The following is a 14,403-nucleotide window of genomic DNA, read 5'->3' as shown; positions in this document are numbered from 1 at the left end:
GTGCAGGCAGTAGCGGAGTCAGGCTCGGGGGGAGGTGGTGGTGGGTACAAGCAGGGACGGAGTCAAGCTCGGGAGAGGCGGTGGTGGGTGCAAGGCAGTGCTAGAGCCAGGTTCGGAAGAGATAGTGGTGGTTGCAGGCAAGGGTGGAGTCAGGCTCGGGGAGAGGCGGTGGTAGGTGCAAGGCAGTAGCGGAGTCAGGCTCGGGGAGGGTGGTAGTGGGTGCAAGCAGGGACGGAGTCAGCCTCGGGGAGAGGCGGTGGTGGATGCAGGCCGGGTTGGAGTCAGGCTTGGGGGAAGGCGGTGGCGAGTGCAGACAGTGCTGGAGTCAGGTTCGGGGAGAGGTAGTGGTGGGGTGCAGGCAAGGGTGAAGTCAGGCTCGGGGAAAGGCGTTGGTGGGTGCAGGCAGTAGCGGTGTCAGGCTTGGGGAGAGATAGTGGTGGGTGCAAGCAGGGACGGAGTCAAGCCCGGGAAGAGGCGGTGGTGGGTGCAGGCAGCGCTGGAGTCAGGCGTGAGGCCGCGAATACGAGGGAGATGCAGCGTCAGCAAGCCGAATGAATTAACGGACAAACGGGCAATCTACGGGCTGTAGCCATGTAAGATCAGGATTGTTTAGGCCAACATCAACCCTATTTCAAGTCAAACTGACACAGAGACGGCATGACGTCATCACAAAGGTGGTAACGGACTGGGCACATTGTCAGCGTACACAAGGTAGTGTCGATTCTGATCAAGGGCGGTGTCGATCCGATAGAGAACGGTGTTCGGTGTGCACAAAGGCGGCATCAAGTGCGAACACAACAGGTGCTGGCTTGAACAAAGCCTGTCAGCCCGACACAGAGGTGGGGCATCCCAGAACGGAGGTCACTGGCTTTCATCCGCTTTGATCTTTCACCGGAGGGAAGTGATATTCCTCAAAATACTGATTGTTTTTCGGGAGCTTTGACAACGGGTCACGTTTGAAGACCGCGGCGAGAACACAACAGGAGGTTTGTACCCTAGCCGCGAACGTGACAATCTCGAGAGCGATCGGTTACGTTTTCATAGAGATGGTTGGCTAGACACACACCGCGCCGTGGTCTATCGAATCCAGGCGAGGAAAATATGCGAGCACACCGTGCCGTGCCTTTCGTTTGACAGCTAGTACTGCAGGCCTTCAGTTCCATAACTGGTTTACCATGGAGAGCTGAGCATCCGAGGGGCTCGTCATACCAAAGCTGAATATGTGTGCATGGACCTTCACGCCTCACAGGCTGCATCTGATGATCAGCCGACGCGGCCCGAAGTTACGCAAGATCTATGAGACATCCCGCAAAGGTATCCAACCCTTTGGTGACGCTCACGCCTAAGACCTTCACCAAGATCATTGATCACACATTATGCAAAGCAGGCGTTCGTCGTCTGGGCAGCGCCGCCCTTTTCCCAATGCTCGCGTCCTTCAGCGGCCCAGCTGCGGGGGGAGGCCGCTCACTCCCCGGCGCCAGCCAAGGCCGGCAGCTGAACACGGGGACCGCCTCTCCCCGCGGGAGCGTGCAGAATCACGCCAAACAGGCGGCCGGCGGCCGGCGCAGCGCGCCGCCACAACAGCGCCAGGGACGGCAGACCGCCGGCGCAGGACTGCCCGATCACGCACAATGAGAGCGTCGGAGGCCGGCCGGCGGCTAGTGACGATGTCTAATGACGGCACCGGCGGTGCGCGGCTGCCGCGCGCCTGCCGGGCCGCGTGCCGCCCGGCTTCTCTCGCGTGGCATCTGGTGCCACCTCCCCCTGTCCCCGGCCCGGCGGCGGCACGTCCCCAACGGCCGGCAGGCACCTGCCGCCCCCCCCCCCCCCCCACCGGCATCAGCAGCCGGCCGGACGGGGGGCCGGGGCTCGTGGCGGCTCAACACACAGCGTGGTGGCCGGGCCGGGAAGTTTGGCTAACTGGAAACGAAGACGGGATGCGGACGGTGTGGCCGGCAGGTTGCACAAAACGTCACAGGTACAAAAAGTGCAGTCACCTGGCTCGTGCAGGCCACAAAAGCAGATGGCGACAGGCGGTGCAGACAGGTGGTGAGAGGGCGCAGAGACACAGGCACAGACGGAAGACATGGACGCAGACACACACATATGACAAACACAGACACAGACACAGACACAGAAGGCTGGCACAGACACAGACGGAAACGCAGACACAGACACGGACATAGACGGCAGACGCAGACACGCACGGTAGTCAGAGACGGCAGACACATACACAGACAGACAAAAATGACAGACACAGATGGCAGACACAGACGCAGACGGTGGATCATCTAGCTGTATGCAAACGGTAGGCGGAGGTCATCTTGGGCGTTTTTGTACAAACGAGGTCGTAGCAGATGTGATAATTGTCAAATGTTGTCATGTAGATGTCGCCAAAAATCGGCTAGTGGAATCCGACACATTGATTTGACCACCGCGTCGGAAGGTCTACCACTCATGAGAATTGAACTGGCAAAGGTCTGCTGATGTCAAAATCCCGCACTAATTCGGAAATGGCATTGCTTGAAAATGATCAGCTGTGAGTCTGGCCAGATGTTGTGTCAGTTTCTAGGGGCCGATTTCAGTTAAGGCGTTAACTGAGTTTGCTATGGTTTACGGTTTTAGCGACTGTGACAACAGCACTGCGCCAAACGCCAAAGGCTGAACAGAAAAGCCGCAAATGTCTTGCAATCTTTCACATCGTCGTCATCTTTGACATCGTCGATTTCTTCATAGTTCACTCCGATATCCATGATTCACGGAGGCATTCCCTTGTCAATACCATCCACAGCCCCGGTGACTCATCTGACTCCTTCATCAACATCCTACATCCTTCGTCACAGTCTTCATCGATATAGTGGAGCGAGTTGTCTAATGACAGCTACAGCTCTACCTCTCCCACAACCGTCCCCACTCAGCCGCCCAGCACGGTTTCCGTCATCGCTACACGACGGAAACCCCGCTGTTTTCGTCTTCAACCGCATCCTCGCTACGGCACCGATAAAGCAAAGGTTTCACTGCTGTGCTTCATGGACATTGGTAAAGTATTTGACGCGATCAACCGCGACCAGTTTGCAAATGAGGCCTGCGCGCCATTGAGATCCGCTGGTTCTCGACCCATCTCTGCGGGCACGCTCAGAGTGTGTCTCTTCTATGCGATCGGTCCGTCGGGATGGGGCGTGACGTCATAGCTGCTTCCCAACAGCGGATGTCTTTCAGGGGTTGGCTCTCGCACCACTGCTCTTCGCCGTCTTCTCCAACGACCTAGCGGCGGCTGCTGGCGAAATTTGCCAGCACCCTGGTGACACTCAATCTTGGAAAACGGCAGGAAGAACGACCTCCGGAGCCTCTTCTCCTGCATAAAAGTATATCCAGTCGCTAGGTCGATGGTACCGCGCGGGTTATCTTAAAGCCAACGCAAACAAAACGGCGGGTCACTTTCGGAAACTCGTAGAATCTACATGGACTCCCAAATATCTTCGCCAGTGTTCTCAGTACTATGCTCGAACAACGCGCAGTGAGGAGTCTGGGTGTGACCTCCGACCGGGTCGTGTCATGAGCCGCACATGCGTCACTGCTAAGCCGCCGTCGTAACGGCGTTCTGGCCGGCCTGCGAATGTGCGTCATAGCGTTTCGGAGGCTTTCGTTACCACCTTAGTCACCAGCCTGGTTCTCTGGCACTTCCGATGCTGTCTTTCAACATGTGGCAATGGTTCAAAACAAGTTTTATACTTAAGCAAGGAAATAATACACCTTAAAGCAACATAAGCCTTTGGCTGTTCCATTACCGGACCTGCGCGAGAAACTAACTCGGCTCACTGCACAACAAGCTAGTGGACCTCCTAGTCAGCGAGCTCTGGCTGATGGGCAGCCTGAGTCTCAGGCCCTCGAGCTGCCAGGCAACCACGACATGGGAGGGAAGGCGACCAGGCGGGACATGCTGTTGCACCTCCCTAAGCCGAGAGCCGAGCCTGGGAGGAGGCGGTTTCGGTACCGAGTCGCGGCCGCTTACAACGGGCTGACCCGCGAAATCAAGTCGCAACCCAGACAGTGTTTTTCCTGGGCTAAGTGGCGGGCTGTTGATCGGACGTGATTCGATGTCACAGGATTAGCCTACTTTTGGCATGTGTAACTGCGTTTTGCACGTAATGGCCTTGTGTGTGCCTTGACCTTATATGGTGACTCTAGACAGTAATCACCACGCGTTCGTGTGGGTCACCCTACGCCAGTACAAATGGAATTACAAAAATACATAGTCATTGACCACCAGTGAACAGAGCACCACGCTTGCGTAGTCGTCTTCGCGGTCAAATCTCTTCAGTTTAAGCCCAACATAATGCATTCGAGATCGGTCTCAGAAGAGGTGACAATAGCCGCTTGCCGGCTAATTTGAACGCAGCCACGGGACTGAGGTGTGACTGGGACTGGGATGTGATGGGACTGGGATGGGACTGGGACTGGGACTGGATGGGACTGGGACTGGGACTGGGATGGGACTGGGACTGGGACTGGGACTGGGCTGGAGGGGACTGGGACTGGGATGGGACTGGGGACTGGGATGGGATGGGACTGGGACTGGGATGGGACTGGAACTGGGATGGGACTGGAACTGGGACTAGGACTGGGATGGGATGGGACCATGGGGGGACTGAGTTTGCCTGCATCGCACAGCTGGCTCCATGTTTTCACGTCTCCACCTGGTCCGGCAGCTGAAATATGACAGCCCCTAATACACCCCGAAATGGGTGAACCCACGCCGTCTGCGTACAGACTACGGAGGCAACTAGCCACCCGCACAGACCGACCCCGCCTGCCACGGCGATTATATTCCACGAGGACGCTGTTAGTCTTGTCTCTGCGACACCAGGCCGCCCGGATCTGGACCCGGCGCGACCCACGTCCTTCAGATTTTTTTTTGCAATATGAAATACCGTTTCAACATCAGGCCTGACCGAACAGGCGGCACGCAAATCCCTAACAATGCATGAGACGAAACTTTTAAGAGCTGCACTTGTTGCTGCATCGGTCGGCAATCAATGGCTGAAAATGATTTTAAGCACTTCACGACCGGGTCAGCGGGTGGTTTTTCGAAATTGATAAGTCCGGACATTTCGATTCGATGAATTTATGCGATTGTAGCCCGAGTTAAGCAGCGTTTGTTGCGTGAGTCCCGCCATCACCCGCCGGTTGTAGAATCACAGTTCAACGACGTAAGTTTGCAATGAAAACTTAGCGCGCCGCCGCAGCTCGGCATGGTCCATTCGGGCCTCTGACGCCACCTGACCTCTAGGTCAGCCGGTGCCATATATTTGAATTATAATTCGAATACTTAATGCCACGGTACAGTACGACGGTATAACCAAACGTTACAGAATCGACAGGACTAAGCAGCCCACCCTCGTCCGTGCTTCTTCGCGCCACGCGGGCGGCCGCCGCCGCCGCCGTCAGCGCCGGTAACAATACGTCTCGTGCTGCACAGCTCGTGCGGCTCTCGTGCCTCTGCGCGTCGGGCACCCCGTCCCGCGCGGCCGCACACGTGCCACCAGCCGCAGACCGTCCCAGTCAGGGAAAATTACGATTGCCAAAACCGACTCGAATCCACCCCGCCACGAGTGGGTGAATCGGAAGGCAGGCGTTGAGACCAAACAAGCTTGCAGGCTGGATAAAGTTAATTTTCCGATCTTTCAAGTAGCGCCAGCAGTCAATAGGGGAGTTTTTCGGGCCGTGACCCCTCCAGCGGTGGTTGAAACCCGTACGCCCAGTACTCATTCCCCAGTCAGAAACCCAGTCATTTTCGGGCACCTGTGGGACGTCTTGAAGCGCCCTAGTGGGGTCAGCCGACCAAACACGGAAGAATTGACAGCATCCTTCTGGCAGCGACCAGCGTCACTGGCAAATGCCCTTCATATTGGTGAGCATGTCAGGCTGAGCACAGAGGACCTGGGGAGAAAGTACGCCCTTCCGGAACAAACACGAATCCTCATGCGCAGCCGGCGTCAATCGACTACGGAGAGATGACGGTGTGTGTGGATAAGCAGCGATGCAGTCGACGTCAAGGCAGTCAGCTGGCTAATCGCATGAACATCGGCAGAAGGGCAGCTGGCCAAACCAGAGGCACACCCAGTCTGTCAGACAAACTGACAACACACAAAAAACAGGATAATGGTCTCACCTGGCAGCACACGGCAAAGGCAATATGTGAGATTCACTAGTGGGATCATCTGCTCAGGTATCTAACCACATGAATGCACTCACAGATGCATGAATACACTGGCAGGCACGCTTTTCAGACCGGGCCAAGCCAGCTAAACCCAGATGTTCTTGCTCTGAGAGCCCGCATGTCCGGCAGAGCATTACATATGGCCCCGTGTGGTACATACAAATGAGTTTTGCATATATCGGAATCTAGTCTGTAAACGTTAGAAAATGACCTGTTTTTGTCGCCAAAATCGACTCTGATGGAATCATGTTATGGTTCAAGGTGCCTTTATCAAGTCCGGAAAGCGGCCAGCTGAGTCCAAATTACATAGCACTGCTATGTAATTTTTGAGCATAATAGATCATGCGTCTACTCCCCAAATCTGCCTGGGGTAACGCGCCACGGAGGTGCACGAGCCCAATTCGTGGCCTAAGCTATGCCAATTCCATGCATTATATTGCGGTCCAAGCAATGCGTTGTTCATAAAATGACTACGTAGATTCTACGCCTAGTGGCAGCTTTGATCGGGGGCCTTTAAAATATTTCACGAAACCAACAAAGAACAAAAGCCTCTGCGCACCTAAAAGTTAATAAGGAAGGAGGATATGGGCTCTCACTTCTCTTAAAATCAAGTGGTACATGGAAAAAGCTTAAATCAAGGGAAAGCGGCGAGCCCCGTTTCTTGAGATATTAGTGCCGCCCTGACATGCACAATGAGTTGAAGTGGATGTTTCAGCATGAGTTGACAGTCGACATAACGTATGGATATTCAACCCCACAACCACGCATGGGGTGAACAGGTGATCCGCCTAAAGAGCGGGTTATGTGTTAACGCCACTCGCTTTGTAGGTAGTGGTCCAGGGTGTAGGCGTACTTACTTGAGAAATGGCTACATCGGTAACGATGAATAAGCCCGAATGAAGTAGAATGAAAAGAAAAAAGTATTATCAGAAATGTAATTAAACTTGAAGTAAATATATATATTGAAGTATATATATATAATATATATATATATATATATATATATATATATCCGACTGAACTAAATACATGAACGCAAAATACTCATCACGAGGAATTGGAAACACCATGCAACCATGCCATTATTAAGAGCCCCGGGCCAAGTCCGGCCGGATTTGCCCCCGCCGTATTCCAGGATTCTCACCCAGCGTCTCCAACACACGCGAGGCTGCAGCATCAGCCCACACCACATATCACCGACCATGCTGACCGAGACCTGGACACTCAGCGCGACGCTTAGCAGTTGCCTCAGGCTCCATCGAAGACCTAGAACGGTCAATGGAACGTAGACGAGCCGTCGGAATACATGAAGTTCTTTCAGGTGTCCGCTTGGGCACTGCTTCATCAGCAGAAGGCATCGTGAAATGTCCAGCACCCTGGACTAACTCCCCGCAGAAACCGTGCCGCCTTCCATTAGAATCTCATTTGACTTCGTCTTTAGACTGCTGCGATGTGACCCGACGCTGAGTAAAGAGCGCACAACGCACGGTCTCAGAAATTGGGCAGCATGTCCACAAAACCTTGCCGTGCATCGCTGCCGAAAATGACATGTCTGACAAGGCTTCCTCCTGCATTTTTTGGGTGTTTATCCGAGCCCGCTAAGGTGCCACGATGTCCAACCAGCGGGATAAACTGCTGGGACGCTGCTGGAATGAGCCTAACACATATTCCCAGCTTCCGTGCTACGCAGCAGAAGGAAGTCCACTCGCCTGAAGTGGCAGCCATTCCTCCAGGACGACATCCGAGGAGTACCCCACTCCTCCCCGAACACGCCGGCTGGGTGCGTTCTGTATTTATTGACTGAGACCACACGATTTGCGTCGCGCTCGCTCCACCGACTGCTCCGTCGGGGGCGTGTCCAGCACGGGCCGGCCGCGGGTCCGGTGCGGTCCCCCGGCCTGCGCAGCAGCCCCGGCCGGCAACCGGGCTACACATCTCCGCGAAAATCTCGCCTCGCGCCGGTCGGCTGCTGACAAGCGGGGTGCGCGTCGGTAAAATATACGCGCCAGCGGGGTGCTTGCCGCGGCGGCGCTCTCGGTGTTAGTCGCTAGGTTTCTATGAATATGGATAAAAGGAACGCCACGTCTACCGAACTGTCCAGAATAGATGACCGATCTGTCCACACCACGCTGCGGCGTCTGTGCCAGTATATCTACGCTGTAACTGTTTACAAGCGGACTGCAACGACCGGATACGCGGCAACAGCGATACGTGCGACAAACAGCGCTCACAGGTGGCGAAAGGCGTGATGGGTCCGCGTGTCAGCCTTCAGCTCACACCACACCGACGAAATCCAGCGACGCACACGCGCCAGCGGCTCGCGCAGGGCGAAGGGCGCCGAACGCGCGGGAGACGGCCGCCACCTGAAGCTTCACACGCTGTCTGCGGTACCCTTGTCCGCACATCTGCGCTACGGGGATAAAACAGTCCACGCGTAACCGCCAAACCCCATTCCAGCTGCTCCGCAACTGGGCGGAGCTCCACCGGTGAAAGCTGCACCGGCGCCACCTTCCCGCCACAACCAAGGTAATAAGCCCATCTTAACGCCCCGTACGCACAGCCCCAATCGGCAAATTAAAGCAATTCCGGTCTATAGGCATGACACTCGGAAATTTCACATTCATCGGCGCCAACTGTCGCACCCTTACTGGTGCAAAGCGGGCAGACTGCAGGGTGCCACGTCTAAAATAAGGCTCCCGGCTCGCAGCCGTTGATTCGTCCTCACACGCAGACGCCGATCAGTGTCCAACGCAGCCGTTGATTCGTCCTCACACGCAGACGCTGATCAGCGTTCAACGCAGCCGCTGATTCGTCCTCACACGCAGACGCCGATCAGTGTCCAAAGCAGCCGTTGATTCGTCCTCACACGCAGACGCTGATCAGCGTTCAACGCAGCCGCTGACTCGTCCTCACACGCAGACGCCGATCAGTGTCCAACGCAGCCGTTGATTCGTCCTCACACACAGCCGCTGATCAGTGTCCAACGCAGCCGTTGATTCGTCCTCACACGCAGACGCTGATCAGCGTTCAACGCAGCCGCTGATTCGTCCTCACACGCAGACGCCGATCAGTGTCCAACGCAGCCGTTGATTCGTCTTCACACGCAGACGCTAATCAGTGTTCAACGCAGCCGTTGATCCGTCCTCACACGCAGACGCTGATCAGTGTTCAACGCAGCCGTTGATTCGTCCTCAATGGCAGCTGCTGATCAGTGATCAACGCGGCCGTTGATTCGTCTTCACTCGCAGACGCTGATCAGTGTTCAACGCAGCCGTTGACTCGTCCTCATACACAGCCGCAGCGCCACCTACACCTCGCCTGGCGCGCCTCTGGCGGCGCCGGCGCGAACCACCGTACGGCGGGCGCGCCGCTCGCTCCTGTGCCGCCGCCCGGTCCGAGGACTGCCCCACGCCAGCACCCAACGCTCCGCCACCGCCGCAAGCGAAGAGCAGCCAACGGAACCAGCAGGGCCGGCACGCAGCTTCAGTGACGCCCGCCTACACGGAGCGGTCCAGCAGGTGGGAGGCGATGGCGTTGCAGTCGTCGCCGTACTGGCAGTACAGGGCGCGGATCTGGACGATATCCGAGAAGCCCATGTCCACGAGGCGCGAGATGATCTGGCGGCACACAGGGCAGGTCAGCAGCGTATCCCCCATCAGAGACGCAGCCTGGCACTTTCGGTAGCGCCATAAGTCCATCCGCTGGTGATCACGCGGCTTCTTCCGACGAAAGCGTCAGTCAGAACACTCATCAGTACACGTCACGGCTGTGCGGCTCCAGACACACACCACAATGAGGAAACGCCATCCAAGGCAGTTGCGATGTCAGAGCAAAAGCCAGCAAAGCCTTCAGCTCCTAGTTTTTGAACCTGAGTTCAAAAGTTATGTTGAGTCGGCGACCACCAAGCTACGGTCAAGCTCGTAAAGCCGATAAAGAACTTTGAGCCCACAATACTGGAACAAAACACGGAAAGGAGCATGGTCCCAACATCAGCGCCCTTCGACACCTTACTACAACGATGAATTCGCACATCAAAAAACAATCTGTCCGCGCGACGGTCTGAGGCCGCGCCCAGCATCGCCGTCCAGCAGGTGACTGACACCCGACGCCAGACGGCCATGCCCCGAGCGGGCCGCGGTGTCACGTACCATGGCCTCGGCCTCCGTCGGCACCGCCTCCTGCGAGCCCCGCTCGTGTTGGTAGCGCAGCAGGTTGAGCACCCACTCTGGCAGGAGGGCGCTGAGACGGGACCGGCCCAGCGACGGTGGCGCCGCGCCGTCGGCCTCCGGCGCCGGCAGCGGCTCCTCGGGCGCCTGCAGCGGCTCCTCGGGCGCCGGCTCCTGCGACGGCGGCTGAGCGGCCGGCTCCCCGGACGTCTCCTCCTGCTGGGCCGTCGCCGACTGCGGCGCCGACGCCGTCTCTTCGGGCGCCTCCTCCGCGGCCGCCTCGGCAGCCGGCCGCTCCCGCTGGTCCTCTTCCTCCTCAAAGCGGAGCGCGCCGCGCAGCAGGAGGACCGTGTGCTTCACGGCCTGCGCACCCAGACCGTCCAGCTCGGAGCTGGAGGCGGCCGACATCTTCAGCTCCTGCAGCAGGCCGTGCAGCGAGTCGACGAGCAGGCCGACGCCGCCCGGCCGCTGCGCCTGATCCAGCAGCAGCTCGTGCGGTCGGCTGCGGCCAGACGCGGCAGCCATCTCGCCCAACTGCTCCCAGAACACCTGCCGGCAGGCCGCTGTCATCGGAGGGCAGGGCGACACAGGAGGCAGACGCATGACGGCCGCGGTCCGACCACATACCGGGCGGACAGGAGAGCGTCCGACGCCAGCGCCCCGACAATATGACACAGAGGCCGAGACCGACCCACGGCACGCACGACGTCTGGCAGCTGAAACTCCGACACCCACAGACGCCGTTCACACCCAGACACCCACAGACGCCGCTCACACCCAGACACCCGCAGACGCCGCTCACACCCAGACACCCACAGACGCCGCAGACGCCGCTCACACCCAGTCACCCACAGACGCCGCTCACACCCAGACACCCGCAGACGCCGCTCACACCCAGACACCCACAGACGCCGTCCACACCGCAACCCGCCACCGGCCGCACGGCGGCTGTCTCGGCGCGGCGCGGCGTCGGCGTACCTCGGCGCAGCGGCGGCCGGTCAGCTGGAGCGCCAGCTCGCGCTGCAGCGGCTCCGGCAGTCGCTGCAGGCTGTCGGCCAGGCCGCGGCGCACGGCCGCCGGCAGCGCCGACAGCGGGTCGTCGCGGCCGCACAGCGGCTCGGCCTCGGCCGCCGCCGGCGCCGGCAGCGGCAGCGAGACGGTGTGCGCCGACGGCAGCGCGGCCGGCGCGCTCAGCTCCAGCGGGCAGGCGGCCGGCGCGCTCTCACAGTGTGAGCGCTGCGGGCTCGAGTCACGGCGCGCGTCGGCGTCCTCCGGCAGCTCGGCGGCCACCCAGCTGCGGGCGTCCAGCTCCGAGGAGGCCTCTGTCGGGGATAGGCGCGCGGTGACAGGCGCCACCGAGGCTGGGAGGGGGGCTGCGGCGGCTAGGCGTCGCATGGAACGGTTATGTGAAGCCCGAAACAAATGGCAGACGACAAAAAATTACTGCAAGTCTTCAAAAAGCGTAAGATGTTCGCTTTTCGTACCGAGCTGGCACATAACGCTCGCAACGGCAGCCCTCGCGGCTAGTGACGACCGGAGGGCAGTGCCAAAACAGCTACGCCCATTCCGAGCAATCCATCCTGGCTCGCACACCGACGACAATCCAGGCTCCACGACCAGACGGAGAGCAGGCCAGACCCGTGGAGCCCATCAGTCCGGCCGAGCCCTGATCTGGACCAGGCCCAGGTCGAGTGTCGGGCGCTGGCTCCCTCGCTGCCGGAGCGGCGCGTCCCGCCGCCCCTGTCCCGAGGACTCAGCGTCACTCACCGAGCGAGACGGCCGCGTCACACCATTTGTCGGACAGCGCCGAAGCCACCAGCGCGTCGCCGGCCGGCGCGACCGGCGTCACCTGTGCGGGCGCGTCACGGAGGGGTGAGCGAGCGAGCGGGCGCCACGGGACGAACGGCACCAAGCGCGCCGCTCCCAGTGGGACGGGCCCCTTTCAACCCCCCCCCCCCCCCCACACAAGTGTCATTGACACCAGACAACATGAGGAGACAATGGTCGCGGCCGCGTTAGGACGCAACAATGAAAAAAAGCGTTCGGGTATGCACAAGAAAAGGCACTTCACAATTTCCAGTTACGAAACAGATCTTGATGGTGAGCAGCTTCCTAGCGTTTGTGCACAAAAGTCTGCTTTAAGCAAAGCAGCATAGAAGGGCAAAGCACGCTCTCCGGCTCTGGTTTCAGCAGTAAAACAATCAAAAGTACCATCCACGACCAGTTACAATCCCGAATGTGCTGGTTTGGAGTTTGTGCCGAACGGCATAACTTTCAGGCGTCTGAAATAAGACAGCGACAGTTTCTACACATGAGGCGCACAGTAGTACTTTCTAACACAAGCGAGCTTTCCTGAAGTTGAGCGGTAGGCAACACGACTTTTTTATTGCGACAATAATGATGTTACGCTTGAGCCTCTTCCCGCAGAGACGCAAAGCGTCTGTCTTACGCAGTTGCGTGTACACAGTTTTTACAAGTTTTCCGAGACACTGTTGTTTGCGAAGAAGTGCTCGCCAGCACCTACTGATCTCTCAATCCTTAGTGGCCTTTACGAGCACGTAGCCTCAGACGTCATGCGCAGAAAGTCGAAGCCTAGGCTCACTTCCACTCTGTTTGGGTGACGTAAGCGTGAAACGACCCATCGATGCTGAAATGTCAGTCTCATTTTCCACGTCTGAGGCTTTTTAAAGATCGAAAGTATCAAAGCCATGTTGCGAGTCACCAGCCCCTGACAGAACCCATGTCGCCCTCGCACCTGTCCGTCGCAGCGAGCCTCCCGCACCGAATCCAGCAGTCCGCCCTGCTCCTCTTCCTCTTCCTCCTCCTCGTCCTCCTCCTCGACCATCTCGAAGCGCTCCGAGCCGTCCGGGGACGGGATGATGACGATGTCGGAGAAGTCGTCCTCCGAGAGGCTGAACCGGCGCCCGTTCACCGTCACGTAGTCGTCGTCCGTCTCGGCGGCCGCCGTCTCCGGTTCCTGTCGGGTCGGGCCGTCGCTCAGAGCCGGCGCGCAGCCAGCGCGCCGCCGGCCGGGAGCGGTTCCCGGCGCCCGCGGATGAAGGACACGGTCCGCGCAATCATACCGTGATATGTGAGAACATAGCATGGGAGGGCAAGAACGGCAACTGTGCACGGCCCAGGGTCTACTATACGAAATCGACAGAGGGCAGTCTGTGGCCAGCACGGCCTGACGACAAGTGTCGTGTCGCCCCATGGCTCAGCACAGTATGGCCTGACGACAAGTGCCGTGTAGCCCCATGGCTCAGCACAGTATGGCCTGACGACAAGTGCCGTGTCGCCCAATCCGTCTGATCGCGCCACGCCCCGGACCGCCAACAGCCAAACCGCTTACCGGTTCGTCGACGGCGGCTTGAGACCGCTGCTGCGTCTGCTCCGGGCTGGACTGCGGCTGTTGCTGCAGCTGCGGCTGCTCCTGTGCTGCGTGCGGCTGCGGCCGCTGGGAAAGCTGATGCAGCAGCTGATCAAAGCTTGACTGCCGCTGCGGCTGTTGCTGCTCTTGCGCTGGCGGCTGCTGTTGCTGCTGCTGCTGCTCCTGTGCCAGTGTCGGCTGGTGCTGCGGCTCCTTCGGCAGTGTCTCCTGCTCCGGCTGCTCCGGCTCCTCCTGCTTCTCCTCCGGCTCCGGATCCAGCTCGGCGGCCGAGTGCTCCACCATCACCAGCATGCACTGGTAGTCGGCGTCATCCACGTCGGTGTGGCAGCGGCGCGGCCGGGGCTGGGGCCGGCCGACCGGCGGCAGCAGCGGCGCCGACGGCGCCCGGGCGAGGCCCGCCGGCGGCGCCCGGGCGCGGCTCGTCACCACCGAGCGGCCGCCGGCGCTGAACACCGTCTTGCCCGTGTGCACGTTCGACACGTTGCGGCCGACGTTGGACCCGCCGTCGCCGTCGACGGCCGGCGCCGACGACCAGAACTTGCCGGAGAGCGGGGCGGCAGCCGGCGCCGTTGCCGAAACCGAGAACAGGCCGAACTCGTCGACCGGCGGCCCGCCACCGGCAGCGG

General features: G+C 59.1%; 1 protein-coding gene across 1 annotated transcript; it reads right to left on the bottom strand.

Moving 5' to 3' along the window:
- Positions 1-9,717: 9,717 nt before the first annotated feature.
- On the bottom strand, positions 9,718-14,288 carry LOC119098871 (putative serine/threonine-protein kinase fhkB). The gene is made up of 6 exons (XM_037221915.1): positions 13,739-14,288; positions 13,142-13,363; positions 12,154-12,235; positions 11,558-11,708; positions 10,369-10,459; positions 9,718-9,837 (listed from the first exon to the last, which is right to left on the bottom strand). Exons 1-6 carry the CDS (start codon positions 14,066-14,068, stop codon positions 9,718-9,720), a joined length of 996 nt encoding a protein of 331 aa, XP_037077810.1. The 5' UTR covers positions 14,069-14,288.
- Positions 14,289-14,403: the final 115 nt, after the last annotated feature.

The sequence above is a fragment of the Pollicipes pollicipes genome, unplaced genomic scaffold, assembly GCF_011947565.3.
Source record: "Pollicipes pollicipes isolate AB1234 unplaced genomic scaffold, Ppol_2.1 Scaffold_4740;HRSCAF=5597_pilon_pilon_pilon, whole genome shotgun sequence".
In the NCBI taxonomy this organism is placed as follows: Eukaryota; Metazoa; Arthropoda; class Thecostraca; order Pollicipedomorpha; family Pollicipedidae; genus Pollicipes; species Pollicipes pollicipes.
The sequence above is the reverse complement of the archived record's forward strand: the minus strand, read 5'-3'. Positions and strand labels throughout refer to the sequence as shown.